Here is a 17,476-nt window from a genome sequence, read left to right on the forward strand (position 1 = left end):
AAAAAAAAAAAAAAAAAAAGTGCTCTGCCACATAGAACACACCACTAAAGCACAATGGGAGGTTCTTAGACAAACATAAATCTGTGAAGCCAAAGACGGGTTTCTGGTAGCTACAGAACCCATCCCAGCACCCAGATGGTCTCATTTCCCCACAGAAATGGTCTTGTGTTCTCCAGAAATTCAGATCAGTAGAGCCCACAGTATATAATGGTGACTGTTCTAGCTGCTAAGTGCCATGCTTCTATGTGGACAGCCACTCTTCGGTCCATGTGTGGTCTCACTGTGGAGTAGCTTGTAGAGAGGTAGAGAGAACCTCTTGTGTACTGTGTGGAAGCATCACCTGTCAATACAAAGCTGATGGTGCATTAGCTGAGACAAGAAATAGGAGATGGGAGTTTTGGTAGGGAGAAAGGAACTCTGGGATAGAGTTAGTTATGGGGGTGGGGATTGACCCCAAACTCTGAGGAACACAGGCCGATGAGAATGAGGAGAGGTAACCAACCATGTTGCATTCAGGGAATAGAATAAACAGGTTAATTAACTTACAAGCTAGTCAGGAAATAAGCCAAAACTTATGGCCTAGGTATTTATTCATAAGTAGTAAGTTTGAGAGTCATTATTTCAAGAAATGGGGTGTGAGTGGAAAATCCTACAGTTACAGTAGCTTGTTTTTCCACGGCTTGCAGATACACACTGAAAACTGGGCCTTGGGGGCAAATCTGTGTACTGGCCACTTGCCCAGGTACATCCTGAGAGTTACTGACAAGATGTTCAGAAAATTTAGATTTCACCTGGAAGAAATAGTCAGACCCTGCTAAGGTAGGTCTGTCCCTTACACTTGTACTGTGGAAAATATGAACCTGTGTCCCTAGATAGTTCAATACTGTCTTAGTGGCCTTCTGACCGCAGCCAACCATGTGGATGACAGGTGGTTTCTTACTTGTATTTCACTTGTGACTACTGATTGCAAGCATTATTCATGTGTTTGTTGGTCATGTGAATATCAGTTCTTCCGTTCTTCCCTCCCTCCCTCCCACCTTCCCTCCCTCCCTCCTACCTTCTCTCCCTCCCTCCCTCTCTCCCTTCCTTCCTTCCTCTCCTTTCTTTTGAGATGGACACCTGTGACTAACCCGGAATTCCTTCTGTAGATAAGGTTGGCCAAGAATCCTGGGGCACAACTGTTATCTCAGGTATATTTTCCAGGTTAGTGAAATAACTCATCTGGTGAAGGCATTTGCTGCCAGGACTGATGACCTGAATCTAATACTGATTCCTGGTAGGACAGAATTGACTCCTGCAAGATCTCCTCTGACTTCTATAAATACACCATCACACATGTTCATGCACACATACAACAAATACATGTAATAAAAAAATTTTAAGTAAGTGTGTGCGTGTGTTAAAGATAAAATTTTTAAGATAAGCAGTGGTGGTTCACACCTTTAGTCTCAGCACTTGAGAGGCAGAGGTAGGTGGATCTCTGAGTTCAAGACCAGCTTGGTCTAAAGAGTGAGTTCTAGGAAAACTAGATACAGAGAGAAACCATGCCTCAAAAATTCAACATAAGTAAATAAATAAATAAATAAATAAATAAATAAGGAAAGAAAGAAAGAAAGAAAGACAGAAAAAAGGAAGGAAGAAAGAAAGAAAGAAAAAAAGAAATTTTTTTGGCAGTACTTGGAACTTTAGCAGTCCTAGGGCCTCACATAATACCAGGCAGACTCTTGGTCACTGAGGTATATTCAAACCACTAAAACAAATGTTTTGAGAGCAATTTAAATTTACAGAAGAGTCATAAAGGTGAACAAGACAAAGTTCCTGGAAGTGCACGCACCTTCCTGGGTAACTGATGTCTTCCAGCTCTCAGGCACACTGCTAAGAGTGAACCAACACAGACATACTGTATCTAAAGCCTGTCTTCTACTCAGTTTTCCTGAGTGTGTTTGTTTGAAGACAGGGTCTCAATATGTAGTCATGACTGGTCTGGAACTTGGTAGGTAGAGCAGAGTGGCCTTGAACTCACAAAGATCCATCTGCTGGTGCTTCCTGTGTACTAGCATTAAAGGTATCTGCCACCATACTCAGACTGTTTCCTGGACTTTTACTTCCCCTTTTCTGTTCAGAGATTACAGCCAAAAGTTGACATGACAAAGAGTTTTCATGTCTCTTTAGGCTGTGCTGAGCCAGCTAGTGTCTCAGACTTGTGTTTGTAATGATACCCATTATTTGAGCCTTTTGAGAATTTTGCACACTCTCTCAGTTGGGACTCTTGGATGTTTTTCCTCTTACTTAGGTGGAACTATGGATTTGAGGCAAAGGAGACACTTATTTCGCACCATGGTAAGTATTCCCATGCAGATACATTCTGCAATGATGTTGCTAACCTTGGTCTTCCACTCTCCTATGCACTATTCCAAAGAGCTCACTGTGCAGTGCAAATCTAAAGGTTACACTGGCTTTGATTTTTAGTCTTGAGTTTTCTTTTTGTTCTTTAGTATTTTAGTTTGGAGTTTTCCTTTCTTCTTCCTCCTCCTGCTTCTTTCATGTGCCACCACTCTCAGTAGATGTGAGTCTTATGAGCATTCCACCCCATTCTTTGACCTGCCTTTTTAATTTCTTTAATGCAGTTTTTCAATGAGTATATACTTTCATCTAAGTTGACCAATTCCTTGGCATGATATTAATATCTATCCATTGTTCTCTTACTACCTGTACATCTGAAGAGATGCACACATCTCCATTTCTGATATTTGTCATTTGTCTCTTCTCTCCTTTTCTGATCAGTCTGGCTGTAGGTATATTAATTTTATTGATCTTAAAGGACTTACTTTGGTTTGTTTTTCTGTATTTTATTCATTTCCCCCTGTTTTAACCCTTTGGGCTACCTCTCTAGATTCTTATGCTAAAAGCTAAAGTTAACTGTTTATAGCCTATCTTCTAGTAGAGTTTCATGATAGAAATTTCCTTCTAAACACCCCGTTAGCCATGTATGGTGGTGCATGCAGGAGGATGAAGTAGGACAATTGTGAATTCTAGGTCAGCTTGGGCTACATAGGGAAATTGCAAGCCCCATCTGCCCCAGGAACCAGGCAACTCCCTGGAATGCTGGGAATTATAGTTCTTAGAAAATAACAACTTATGGGAAAGTATGGTACCCTATAGGTTTGTCCTCATAAGCTCCTGCTGGGAAATTAAGGGGAACAGTTCTGACCAAAGTCTGTCTCTTGGCCAATATTTAATATTTATTAAAGCTCACTTTAATTTTGGCCAAAAATGATGGAGTTGATTTTTCTGGCAAATTGCAGGATTAACAAGACCATCTCACAAAAAAAAAAAAAAAATAGGGGATGTTCAATTTTTCCAGAACCTTATAGACTCACTACATATTAGTTTGGTTGGCAAGAATTTTCTCCTGTTCTGTAGGGTGTGTCTATACTCTGCTGATAGGTTCCTCTGCTATGCAGAAACATTTTAATTCATAGAATAATACCATTTATTTGTCAATTATGATATTTTTATTGTTTAAGAATACTTTATTGAATTCTCTGCAACAATAAATGGGCTGGAAAATAGCCTGGAGTGCTACCTGTCCTACCTGCCAATCCTTAGGAAGATTTCGTGCTACCTGTCCTACCTGCCAATCCTTAGGAAGATTTCGTGTGCTCTGGAGTTCAGAAAACTCTTGCCTATGTATGATGTTCCTCAACAAATAAATGAAAAACATCATCAACAACAAAGTGACTATAGAATTTCATCCAGTCATATGGAAAAAAAAAAACCCTTAGTGAAATAATCCAGATTCAGAAAAATAAATACTAAATGTTCTTTTTCATATTCTAATTCTATACTTTAATTTTTATATATGTCTGTCTATATACATGCATGTGTGTAGGTCACAAAACTAGAAAGTGGACTGTGAGAAGGAAAAACAGATCTGAAGGTGGGGAAAGAGTAACTGAATATACTTGGTGTGAAAACAGAAAGAGCCAATGTGGAGTGGAGATAGATGGGTGGAGAAGAATAAGGAAAGATGAGCAGCCGGGCAGTGGTGGCGCACGACTTTAATCCCAGCACTTGGGAAGCAGAGGCAGAAAGATTTCTGAGTATGAGGCCAGCCTGGTCTACAGAGTGAATTCCAGGACAGCAAGGGCTACACAGAGAAACCTTGTCTCAAAAAAGTAAAAAGAAAAATTAAAAAAAATAAAAAAATAAAAAAAGGAAGGATAACCAACAAAAACAAAGCATGCATGAAAATGCCACAATGGAACCCATTACTTTAGATGCTAAACAGAGAAAACAACACAAACACAGAAGCAGATCCAAAGCACTGGCGAGATGGAGTGAAGTGTGGAGCTACAGAGAGAGCTGAAGGGAATGTTTGCATCCTTGTGTTTAAATGAATGATCCCCATAAGATCATATATTTGAATACTTGGTCCCCAGCTAGTGGAACTATTTGGGAAAGATTAGGAGGTTGCACTGTGTTGGAGGTGTACCACTTGGGGAGGGCTTGAGGTTTCACAAACTCATGTCATTTCTAGTTATTTCTTTTTCTGCCTCCCTATTTGCAGATAAGCATGTAAGCTCACAGCTACTGTCCAGGCACTCTGTCTGTCTGCCTGCTCCCTACATGAAGGTCATGGATTTACCCTTTGAAACTGTCAGCCCCCTAAAATGCTTTCTTCTGTAAGTTGCCTTGATAATAGTGTTTCTTTACAGCAATAGAAAAGTAACTAACCTCGTCCAGAAGGAAGAGCCCTTACTTACTTCAGATCGATCACTCAGCCACATAGGTTCTGACAGAACCATAGTTCCATAAAGGAACTATACCAATTAACTCGCCACACATAATCAAAAGGAACTTCAGAGTCTCACACAGTCTGTAAACCAGACTCCAGTCAGAAGAAAATGAACTTGAAGTCTCCAATTAGAACAGAAAGTATTAATGCACGTTAGACACAGTAAGACAGGAAAACCAAATACAATATTTTATAAGCCTGTGGGCAGCAACCAGAGGCTTCCCTGCTATGTCCGTTGACTGTACCAACAAGGTGCTGCCCTTAAGCAAATGTGAGGTGACCCACACTCCAAAGTTCTTGGAAATTAAAGGTGCAAGTACAGATGATAAAAACTTAGCTGAAGAGTTAAAAGATAAATTTTTGGAACTAAGAATAAAAGCTACAGTGACAAACAACACCAACAACAAAAACAAAAACAGAAGAAAACAGAGTAGAGCTCAGGGCTGAGTTTTTAGTGACAGAGAAGGAAAAGGAAGAGAACAAAGAAACAACAGGAAAGCATTTCTAGGAATTGAACATCATACTAACAGGATGAATGAAACAAGCAAGTTCTTAATTCTGAAAAATTCCTGGTACTGAGATCAGAATGGTAATCCTAAAAGCCTTGGCAGCAGTCTGGAAGCAGACAGGTTCTAACTTTGCCTAAGACCTCATAATCTGGAACAACAACAACAACAACAACAACAACAACAACAACAACTATTACCTTAAATTGTATGTGAAAAATTCATTCAAATCTGTAATTTTATACCCAGCCCAACTGCCTCTAATGAAAAAGAACAAAGATACCTGTTCACCTCCCCACAGCATTCTCAGAAAGATCTATTTTGAGTAGCTGTCTAGAAATCTACCAATACAGAAGGCTCCAAAGAGAGAAACATACCTAACAGTGTGTGTGGATGGTCACCCACATGAACACATGGTACTGAGGGCTGCTGTCTGAAGAGGAAAGTATCAAGTGAAAAATAAGTGTCATATTAGCTACAGGATAAACAAAAGGCTTTGTAAGAAATGCACACAGTCCTAGTTAGCTCCTCAATAAATAAAGCTTACAGTATGAGAGACAGGCACCAGTTACAAGGATGACACCTAGGAACATAGTGCCATATGTTGTAAGGTGCCAAAAGTGACACTTGATCCAGGTAGGCATCTGCCTAGGAATGTGTGAGGAGGCTTGCAGGCACCTCAGGAACCTCCCAAGAAGGTAGATGAAGTAATAGAAAGTAACACTGTCTCCTCTCATTAGCTAAAGTTGTCACTGATTTCATGAATCTAAAGGGCACTGTATTAGAGAAGCTGTTGACTCAATGCACTGTCCTTTGCCCCAAGGCCTTTGTTAGGAAAGGTGGAGGGGACGTGGGAAAATGTACATATACTGCTTCTGAAACTGGAAGCTTAAGCTACACTAATTCTATATCTCATCATCAACAAGTTGAGTATTTGCCCAAGCCAGCCTATCATGCAGAGTTCCTGAATATTTACCATTCACAGCTGAATTGGTGCTTCCAGGAGGGAAATGAGACCAGACTCATGTGTTGTGAGTGGTGACCACTGAGACCAGAGTCCTATCATTGACCTTCCCAGACTTCAGCACCTACTTGTTCATTTGTATCTTTTATAGGTGATAGAAACATGAGTCAGCAGTTAGAATCATGTACTGCTCTTGCACAGGACCTGATTTCAGTTCCTAGCACCCACATGTTAACTTACAACTATCTATAATTTTAGTTCCAGAGGATCTGATGCTCTCTTCTGGCCTCCATGGACACCAGGGACATACATAAATGAGGGTAAAACACTCACACACATAAAATGAAATAAACATTCTGCAAGGTATTATAAAGTATCTTTTATAATATAAACCAGAAAACGTGAAAAGGGGGGAATCTGTTGTGGTGCATTACCTAACCCTTTGTTTCATGTTCATGGTGGGATGACTATTTTAAACCACAGTGGCTATGGAAGCAATTCTATCTGGCTAGGTATGGACCTGTGGCTCTCATACACTGTTAGCAATAAATCAGCAGTAAGAGGACTCTTGGCAGCAGAGATGAATCTACAAGAATGCCATTTCATTTTCATAGTTGCCTGTATTGTCTTGTTGTTACCCTATACTATTTTAATAAGAAAATATACTTTCAATTTAAGAGACAAACTTATTGGCTGTGTGTAGTGGTACATGCCTTTAATCCCAGCATTTTGGAGGCAGATGCACATGAGTTTAAGGCCAGCCTTATCTATGTAGTGAGTTCTAGGCCAGCCAAGATTACATAATGAGACCTTATCTTAAAAACAACAACAACCAAAACCAAACCAAAGCAAAGAAAATTTAAAGAAATAAACTTATAAGTATCACAAAATCCAATGTAAACATCAAAATACTTTGTGTATGAGAAAACACAATGTTAGCTCAACCCTCTACATCTAGCTAAAACAAAACAAAACAAAACAAAACAAAACAAAAAAACAACTACAAAATAGGAGGAGATAAGAATGAATGAAAATACATAGGGAAGTCCAGCATCTGGGAGGTGGATGCCGAAGGCTCTTGAGCTAGGCTAGCCGGGGCTGCTACATCAGAGTGACAGCCTGTCTTTTGTGGGTAGGGTGGTCAGGGAAGTAAGTGGTGAAGATTTTGAACATGATATAAACATTATGTACTATATACTGTGTGGTACATACTACATGATGTACCTGTAAATAAACAAAATTACTATGTTAAATAAAATATACTTTTAAAAGTACATAAAGCCTTTAGAGTTGCCTTGGCAAGGTCTTGACCATTTCTGACTTAAGCAGTTGAGGCTGACATATTGGTATTTATTTTTTTAAACATTATCTCAATACATGGCTCTTGCTAACTGGGAACTTGGTATGTAGACCAGTCAGGCCTTCAACTCAGAGATCTACTTCCTCTGCCTCTCAAATACTTGGATTAAAGGTGTGATACTACACCCAGCTCTTTTTGTTTTGATTTCACATATTTATTTATTTAGTGTGTGTGTGTTTACACACAAGAATGTGCCATATTGTGGGTATGTAGGTCAGGGGACAACTCTGTGAATCAGTTTTCTCCCACTGTGTGGAAGCCCATGGATTGAACTCAGGTCATTAGGCTCAGCAGCAAGCACCTATTCCTACCAGCTTCCTCATTGACCCTGAAATGATGTATTTAAAGAACATGTAGTCTCTAGAATACCGAGTAAGATTTTGTTTAGCTGGTTTTTTTCACTTTGAGATAGGGTCTCTCACTGTAGCCCTGAATGGAGTGTAACCTGCTGTGTAGACCAGGCCAGCCCGTAGCAATCTTACTGCTCTGCTTCCCAGGTATGTAGCAGGTTTTTAAAAAGATCTCAAAAGAAAACAAGCTAAGCAAGTCATGGAGAGCAAGCTGGTAAGCAACGTGCCCTCAGGGTCTCTCCTTCAGTTCCTGCCTCCAAGTTCCTTGCTCTAGTTCTTGCCCTGATTTCCCTTAATGCTGGACTGTAATCTGAAATAAACCCTTTCCTCTCTAAGTTGTTTTTAGTTGTTGTATTTATCATAGTGACAGAAGCCAAATCAGGAGAATCATTTATCTCCATATTCTAACTACCTCCAGCTGGGATACTAGGTAGCCCCCTGCCCCTAGCCACAGCAATTCCCAATGAGTCCCAACCCACAGTGGAGCTCCACCTTTCCTCTTGGCTTCTTTTTGGGAATATCCCTTCATCAGACACACTTGTCCTCACTCCTAGCACATTCTGTGCCTGGAAAGCCAGAACTTTTTATCCCTTCTGGTCAAGGATAAACTTCTTTCTAGTGACAAGACTCCACAGTATGTGGTCTGAGATGTTTGCTGAACATGTGTCTCCAACTCCCAGCCTCTTAGCTCACTGGGGATGCGTAGTGTTTTGATGTCACAGAAAGTTGGCTTTCTGCTTATTCTTGCTTCTGTAGACCTATCCCATCTCTCTCTTGAGTATTGAAGCCCCCAATCCGACCATGCCACGTCTTCAACTCAGAGAGGCAAAAAGGTCCTGGGAAGGTTTTTATGACCCGAGCTTTGCTTTGACTTGGTCACATACTTGTGCACAATATTGATTGGTTCTTTATGGCTCTGCCTTGGGAAGCAGATTCAGAGTCCTCTAAAGGCCAGTTTTCATTCTAAATCCATTCCAGCCTGTGTTGTGGAAGTCAACATCTATACCTCATGTCCTGGGATAGATAGAATAAACATACTAACTCAGTCTCTGAAGATTTTGGACCTGAGACATCAAAGATGTTCTTCTGTCTAACCCCTTCTGTGGTTCCACGGGCCTTTATATGCTGACCAGAGCCTAAATGGTTGCCTTACTGGCTGTATCCTTTGGGGAGGCTGGGGAGGCCTTCTATAGGTACTGCTATCCTTTTCTATATGGAGCAAAGTGTCAGGCAGACAACCATATCTGATCTTGGCTTTTAGGAAAAGTCAAAATGAGAGGAAACAGAAATTAGATGAAGTGACCAATTAGTAAATTCAGAGTCAGGCTCCATGACAGATGTCACAGCTAGTCTTGAATGTGATTGTAATCCTGGCCCTTGGCTCCATCATTCTGCCAGTCACTAGGACTTATCCAGTCCATTGCCTCTGCCATGTGCTCTCCCCAACAACCAACGTCAAAGGACTGGAAGTCACAGCCCTGTTGTTCTCTATTGAAGGAGACAATGGTCAGGAATAGAGAAATAGGACCCAAGGAGGGTGCTTGGGAGACCCTCCATCTAGCTTAGCACCCAGATCCTGGCATTTCCATTAGGTGCAGCGACCTCAGAAATGACAGTCTGAGAGAAAGACCAAGAACAGCTATAACATACAGCAGGGCTCTAGCCTTCCTAAGAGCCTGCATAACTAGTCCTCCACCTCTGGGTCTAGCTCCGGACACCAATTCCCAGTAGCAATACCCAGCAAGAGTATCCAACACTGAGCACCAGCTGAATGCCTCTGGCCTCAGAGTCCACCTCTCTTCCCATAGAACCATGGACTGCTGAGCTAATGGCTCTGTAGAAATAAATATGAAGCTCCAGGATCTTAGAGATAGAAAACAACTGTGTCTTTCCTAATTCAGGGAAATTAGGGAGAGTGGTCTAGCAGTGCCACTGGTATTATTAAGACCACTGACTGATAAATGAGGATAACACTGAGAAACTAAATTATGTGGAGCAATAGCATGTGGGGATGGCTCTGTTTGGTGAGCCCAAACAGGTATTTTACTATTCCCCAGCCAGAGTTTCCTTCTTCCAGGGAGCTTTTAGGCACACAACAGGTGTCTCAAAGAAGTCCATGGCTGAGCTGGGTGGTGGTGGCGCACGCCTTTAATCCCAGCACTTGGGAGGCAGAGGCAGGTGGATTTCTGAGTTCGAGGCCAGCCTGGTCTACAGAGTGAGTACTAGGACAGCCAAGGGCTACACAGAGAAACTCTGTCTCGAAAAACCAAAAAACTTAAAAAAATTAAAAAATAAAAAGAAAGAAAGAAGGGAAAAAAGAAAGAAAATTAAAAAAAAAAAAAGAAGTCCATGGCTAATAGTGGGAAATCTCCAACAATGGGATTCCGCAGAGCAAGGTGTTTACTCCTTTCCAACCACCTTATAGAAGTAGACATAAGGGAGCCAAGGAAGAGGTGAGAGAGGTGCTGGGGAGGAGCCTGCAAAGCTGCCTTTTCTCTCTTGATGTCATTTCCAGCTTGGGTTGGGCTTTGCCAGGCTAGTTAGCATTAGGCAGCATGGACTTGCCCTCACCCTAAAGCTCCTGTTGCTCCTACAGTTAACCTCCAGTGCTAGATGGCCTGTCGCAACTAATTCTGAAGTGTGCAACATTAGCAAAGGCTTCTGAGAACTAGAGACTATTAGGGCTGTGAAATGGACCAGAGTCCCAGTCAAGATATTTTGCCAGCCAACAATTCAGAATGTGAATGACAATCAGTGAAGTGCTCAGCATGCTCTTCAATGCCAGCCAGGACTAAGGCATTTGAAGTTGATCTGCAGCTTAATCAAGCTGGAGTATCCTCTCCCAAGGAAGTGCTGCCTTTCAAGCTTTAAGGAGAGAAGCTTTTTCCCTCAAGTGTCCTTCTAGCCATTGAGAGTTATGGGGCACAAGTTGGATCTGCTGCCATGCTTTGTGCTAGTGTCTTCTGAGTGCACAGGAGTGTGGGTATTTTGTCCTGAAGTGTTTGTTAGCTGCCTGTTCTACTGGGTAAGTCAGGCAATGTGGAATCCTCTCTACGAAGGGCTCATGGTTAGCAGGCCTGACATCAAAGCTGCCTAGCCAAGCACTGAGAGCTGCCCACTCAGTCCCTGCCCTGGTATGGAGTCTATGCATCTACGCTGGCCCTTATCTTTCTAGTTGCTTCAGCCCATGGTGCCTAGTGGAAAGCTTCCACAACATTGCACGGACACATCTGCCAATCAGATGATGGGCTGTTGCTTAGTTTCTACTCAGGGTAGAAGGGTGATACCAGAATAGCAACAGCCACTTTAAACCTGAGGAGTAGGATAAGAATGGATGTGCAAAAAGACAAAGGTAGGATCATAATTCTTCGACATGACAACTCCAGCTGCTTTCCTTCTGGCTCTCTGATACTTTATCATGAGACACTTTTCCAGAGCTTCACCTGCAGCCCAGCTCCGTGGCAACCCTATTATCCTCTCAGGACAGGAAGCCTTGAGTCTCTACCTATGCCCCACACCACCAAGACCAGCAATAGTCTGGGGAACTCGATGCATAGAGTTGCTGAGACCAGACCCTGGCAAAAGCAGGGAGAGTCGGAATGGGTGGAATTAACCCCTCCTAGAACCTCAGAGACCAGGCCCAGAGTGGGTCACCATAGGATACTATCCACACTGGCTAAGTCACCCCAGGTCACTGGAGCTGCCCAAGCAGAAGACCTGTGTGAGAGGCCCTGAGCAGAAGAGCTGTGTGAGAGGCCCCGAGCAGAAGAGCTGTGTGAGAGGCCCTGCCGTCTTGGGTTTGCTCTTGGAATACATAATGAAAGAGGATATCCTATGAGTTTCTTGAGACCATTTATGTACCTATTATCCTCTAGGTCTTTGCATATTTCTCTTCTGAGAACAGAACACATAGGGTGTCTTACTGAGAATAATGCAAGAACAAGCAATAATTTGAATTATTTGGACCAAAATAGCTACTTCTATCTAATTCAGCTGATAAGAGCCCAAACCTAGCATGTCACCCTCATATCTTGCCCAATCTTCTCCAAGAATAACTGTACACCTGGGCTACTTACTGCTTCCTACAATAAGTGTTCTAGAGGATCTTGAATCACAGACTTGTACAGATAAGGCTTGAGCGCTTGACTCCAGTTCCAGAGCACTCTGCTGTAGAGGAGTTTCCAGCTCCCAAGACAGCTGTCACCCGGTGGTGACAGCAGGGGTGATGACCACTGTCTCCTTCCTTCAGTCACTGAGCACTGGATTGGAGTATATTAGTAAGTTTCTAGTGGTCCAAGGCCACAAGGACTTTTTTTTTTTTTTTTTTTTTTTTTTTTTTTTTTTGGTAAGAATGGGTTTGTCAACAGGGGTCGTTATCTTCTATGATTTTGTCCTAAGAGAATGTTCCTTCTATACTACCTGGCTGGCACAGCTACCAGGTACCATGCTGTTGCATGTGATGGGGTGGGAGTTTGGTATCTGTAGGGAGAAAAAAAGATGAGAGGCAGCTGGCTGTTTCCTGACAAGGTATCTAGACAAAGCCACTACTGTCTAAACCATGCCCCAAGGGCCTGCCTGTAGGATGGTCTGTGAGCCATGAAGCAGGGTATAGGAGCTAAGGGCACTGAGGGAAGGGGTGGTAACGATCAAAGAACAGTAGGGCCTGCAGCAGTGGCTCAGCCTCCAAACCTGAGATGCAGGTGTGGCACTTCCTGGCACTTCAGTGGTTACTGAGCAAAGAAAAGTGCTAGCAAGTGATGGTCCTGTCTTAATAAGGCCTGGCTCAGACTCCTAAAGAATTACACTGGGGCAAGAAAGACCATACCCTGCAATTAGCAGCTTCAGGTGCAAGAATCTCAGGAACCAATGCTTGGTGTCAGCCTGGACAGGGATAGTGGTACAGAGATCATAAGGAGTCTGGGGGTCATGGCTAAGCAAAGCAAGTGAAGTGAGAGGGGTGGGAGAAACTGAGAGAAAGCTATACTGCTGAGACATGATGGTGGGAATTTGTAATAGACAAAACAGCTGATCCAGAAGATGGAAAGGACACCTGAGTCCTCATATTGGCCAGGCTCCTCCTCAATAACACTATCCAGGCTTACTCAGCTCTGCATAAGCCACACCCTGGGCACTTGTCCACCTGGCCCAAGCCAAGGCACCAGACCTTCATCTTAAATCTTTCTTTTCTCATGCAGTGGGGGCTCTGAAGTATCCTGTCCTGATCCAAAGCTACCTCATGATCCACAGAGAGAATGAAATAAATGCCACTAGAACAGAGAACTGCTAGCAGACAGCAGAACTGGGGCCTGACAGAGCCCCACTGGTCCACTGAACTTGTCCACAACAGAATCTGGGTGTCCACGTGGCATCTACAGGAAGTACCTGAAACGACCTAGAACTTTGCAACCATCCAAGGTGAATTTATCTCTGAACTGAAAGCCTGTGAATTTGAGGCATGACTCATTGTTCCATAGAATTCACACGCAAGCCTCATCTCTAGGATGCCACTGTGGCCGAGGCCTGCCTCTTAGAAGGCATTAGGGATATGCCGGGGTTGCGGGTAAAGTGCTGCATGTCCGGCACAAAGCTTCAAAGTGGGGGCTGCTGCTCCTGACAGGCATGGTGCTATAACAGCCAGGCAAAGACAAAAGCATATACCACACCCACATCTAGCCAGACCTACCCCTCTTGTGAAGCAGCAGATTACAAGTTACTGAACCTGCAACCATACATTGAGATGGCCCAATGAAAGAGCCACACGTCTGTTTCTGGGCTATTTTTTCTTTCTTATCACCTTTCTCTGGGTTTGATCCATGTCTTGGGGTTTCTGTTGCCTTCTGACTCTTATCTGGAACTTATCCATCTCTTCCAACCATCTTTGATTGGGTACATTTTGCTCACAGACACCTAAGACACCAAAGATGACACACACATGGAGCTTGGGGTCCATGACAAGACTGCAAGTTAAAGAGGAAAAGCCACTACAGTTCTACTCAGCCTCATGGAGAGTTATATCCCTATCTCCATATGATGAATGTAAATTGAATATAGGGTAGTTTGGATGGTACTCAGCCTAGTATGTGGCTTCTATCCTGTAGCTTATGTCTGATGGTTATCACCCCACCCCAACAGCTCTCACAGCACCCTAAGAAGCACGCCCCATTGCTGGTGCAGGAGAAACTTTGGGCTGACATGCAACAATGAGGGAATCCAGGCTGGCAATTACCCAGCTAATTTCAGCTACGTAGACAGCCAAATCAGAGATTTCGGTTTCTTTAAAAGCCCACCTCAGGGCCAGAATTAACCACCAAATTAATTGTCTGTAGCAGCCTGGGACTTTCTGAGTATAACACAGGTCTCTTCTGATACAGGATGCTGGCTTGTCCCAGTGATGTAATCATTATGATTAGATTCAACCTGAGTCTACCACAGTCGTGAACTCTCAGCAAGCACGCTGGGTCTTCTTTTCATCACATATGAGTGAGGTCATAGACACCCTCTGGGAGATGCCTATTTCTGCATACTCTCCTCTTTTCTGGCTCCAAGGTCCAAAACAGCTTTCTCTATGTCAGTGGCCCCCTTCCCTTTTCCATACCAGCAAAAGATACCTAACACATTCCAGCTGAGACCCACACCAGTCAAGGGGCTCCCCTGCAGGCCACAAGGACTCTTTAATAGTAAAATTGGTATGAACTCTCAGCACTGAGACTACACAAAGGTATTGGGGTGCCCAGAGCAGGTAGCTCTGAACAAACATGAAGTCCACCTACGGCAATCTTAAACTTTACAGGCTTGAGCTGAAACCCATTCCAGACAAATGGGTACCAAACCTTCAGCTCACTGTTTCAGCACCTCCTGGCCAAGAACTCAGTCCGCTGTCGCCTACCAGTTTCTAGTCCTACTGTTTGCTAGCTACAAAGATGACTTTGGGCCAAGTGTGGACAGAACTCTCTTCAAACAGTGAGTGAGCAGGTTGCCCTCAGCGATATAAAGGGGGCTATATTTTCTCGGTAGAAGGGGACTTTTGCATAGCTATCCTTTCTTGTCCTTGTGAATAGTACTGTCTCTTACCTGGGTGAAACCCATAGACCCCAGTGCTACAGTTAGAATCACCCAAATCCTGTTTCCTAACCCAATGCTGGTACACAGTTTGTTCCCAGGACTGACAGAATGAGGGATGCTCACAAGCCTCATTAGGGTATCTACCTTAATCAGTGCTGCTTGGCTCTTGATTTATCTCAGGATGACCAGTGAGTTCCACTGCACCATGGCATGGGAGCACAGGGTCATCTTACACAGCACCTCCTCCCCATAGCTCATATTAAATCTCAGGGCTCAAGTCACCAGGGGATTCAAAAGTATTGGGCTGGGGGACTGCCTTAGGCTTGTTCGGAGGGTAAGCAACCATCTGCAGAGCCTGTGCGTGCGGTCAGAAGTGGTCATGCAGCCATGTGTTTTTGTGTCACTGCAGTGGTAGAGACATGTCTCTGAGTATCAGGTGTCTGTGTATCCCTGCTGGCCCAAACCCATGGCCCCCTCCCTACCCCCTCCCTGCCCCCCTCCTACCTCCCAGGGCTTGTTTCATCACAAATTCCATGGTGATGGCTTGGTTCCTCAGGAGCCACTCCGGGGTCAGATTTTACATTCAAGTGTGGTCGGGTCTTCTGCCTAGAGAGAGTAGGTGGTCATAGGTACCCTGACCAACATTTCCTGAGACCCTCATCTACTCCTTGCTCTCCTCTACACTATCTCGAGAGTCTAGGGTGAGAGGCTTTCTTTTCATACCCAGATCAGGATGGCAGGGTTCAGAGCCCAGCCAAACCAACTGTCATCTTGCTGCTTCTGGGGTTTCTGAAGGAAGCTTTCAGCTGCTACTGCAGCTTACAAACTTGGAGCCACCAGTTACTGGAGACTGGTGCCAGCCTCCTCAAGTGGGGGTGGAGACCAGGGGGCATTTGAAGGTCAATGCTCTGCTGTAGCACCCAGGTTCTGGCTGCTCAGGCTTCTTGGCAGTTTTGGAGCTGTGGGGAAGAATTGGAGAGACAAGTCCATGAATGTTACCCCTCAGGAAAGGTCCTTATGACTTCTGACTAGTCTCAACTATATCTGTTCCTAGAGAGACTCTGGAGGCCCACAGCAGAACTGGCCCTGGATGGAGGAGAGAGTCCCATCTTCCAGTGGGAGGGGAAACAGATGACCCATTCCTGCTTCTGCATGGGGTAGGGCGATCCAAGCCAGAATGCCCAGTGTGGACTAAAGTGCCAGCAGCGTTTGGAAAGGTGTTTTCTGCAATACCAACAACTGCAAAGACATCCCTCTTTGTAGGATCTTCCTGTCAGGGAACCTGGTCCCTAGGGATCCAGTGTTTCACAGGTTTCCCTCTGCGGAATGAGACCCGAAGGGGTGCCAGGCAGGGAGAGTGTCCCAGAAGCTAGGGGTTCAGGGATGCCTTTGCAGCAAAGCCAGTTGCCTTCTAAACTTCTCTATGTCTCTGGGGAATTGGGGGATGGGGGCTCCACAGGGCCAGCTGTAGAGAGGCTAGAACGCTGCAGAGATTCCGCAAAGACCAAGGTATCCTGTTCTCTCGCGGCCGCCGCACCCTTTGCTTTGCTGGGCGAGGTGCCCGACTGGAGCACGGTCTCAGGCCGAAGCGCGCCAGGGAAAAAAGAAAGGAAGAAAGAAAGAGATAGATAGATAGATAGAGAGAGAGAGAGAGAGAGAGAGAGAGAGAGAGAGAGAGAGAGAGAGAAAGAGAGAGAGACAGAGAGAGAGAGAGACAGAGAGAGAGAGAGAGAGACAGAGAGAGAAAGGAAGGAAGGAAGGAAGGAAGAAAGAAAGAAAGCAAGAAAGAAAAGGGAAACAAGGGTCACTTCAGCACCTCGCGATGGACAGCGCCTTCCAGGCTGAGCAACCTTGGGTCTGAAAGGCAAGGAATCAAGAGTAGGGGAACCTAGGATATGGGTAGGAGACCCATGGCTAAAAAGCAGAGATCCGAGAAGGGAAGCCCAGGAGTCGGGAAGAAGACTGGGCTGGGAAGGGGGGAGGAGGGAGCCGGTTAAGGTCGGACTGGCTGCTAGGGCGCCGGTTACCTTCCAAGGTGGACGATCAACAGCAGCGCTCTCTCAGGCCGGCGGGGTCCATGTGGCGCTCTCTGTTGCTGCAGCGGCTGAAGGACACCGAGAGGAGGGCGCGTCACTCAGGGGCGCCCCCGCCCGCGTCCCGCATGACGAGGAGGGCGGGGCTCGGCGGAGGTGTGGGGGGGGCAACCGCTCCCCCGATTCTCAGATCCTGGCCCGGTGCGCGCGACAGCTGCATTAGGGACCCCTCCTTGGCCTGGGCCATTCTCCTCACACCCGGCCTGGAGACCCTCCTGAAGTCCTCCTGAAGTGCACTCCTGAAATGCAGGGCTAACGCAGGGCTGGGGTCGCCATCCCTAATCTACCAACCACGTCTGCTCCTGACCGGGTTGCTTTACTCTTTGCTGGCAGGACCGGAAGA

At 44.7% G+C, this 17,476-nt stretch overlaps 1 protein-coding gene across 1 annotated transcript in view; it reads right to left on the reverse strand.

The window, feature by feature from the left end:
• The window catches only part of Cplx1 (complexin 1), a 31,821-nt gene that overhangs the window by 14,237 nt on the left and 108 nt on the right, over nucleotides 1-17,476 (reverse strand). The window contains exons 2-3 of the mRNA XM_031337270.1: nucleotides 17,068-17,144; nucleotides 15,545-15,646 (exon numbers count right to left, since the gene is read on the reverse strand). Of these exons, the coding sequence (XP_031193130.1) occupies nucleotides 15,545-15,575 (31 nt within the window). The 5' untranslated portion in view covers nucleotides 15,576-15,646; nucleotides 17,068-17,144. The remainder of the gene's footprint in view (nucleotides 1-15,544; nucleotides 15,647-17,067; nucleotides 17,145-17,476) is intronic.

Source organism: Mastomys coucha, unplaced genomic scaffold (genome assembly GCF_008632895.1).
Source record: "Mastomys coucha isolate ucsf_1 unplaced genomic scaffold, UCSF_Mcou_1 pScaffold22, whole genome shotgun sequence".
NCBI classification, from domain to species: Eukaryota; Metazoa; Chordata; class Mammalia; order Rodentia; family Muridae; genus Mastomys; species Mastomys coucha.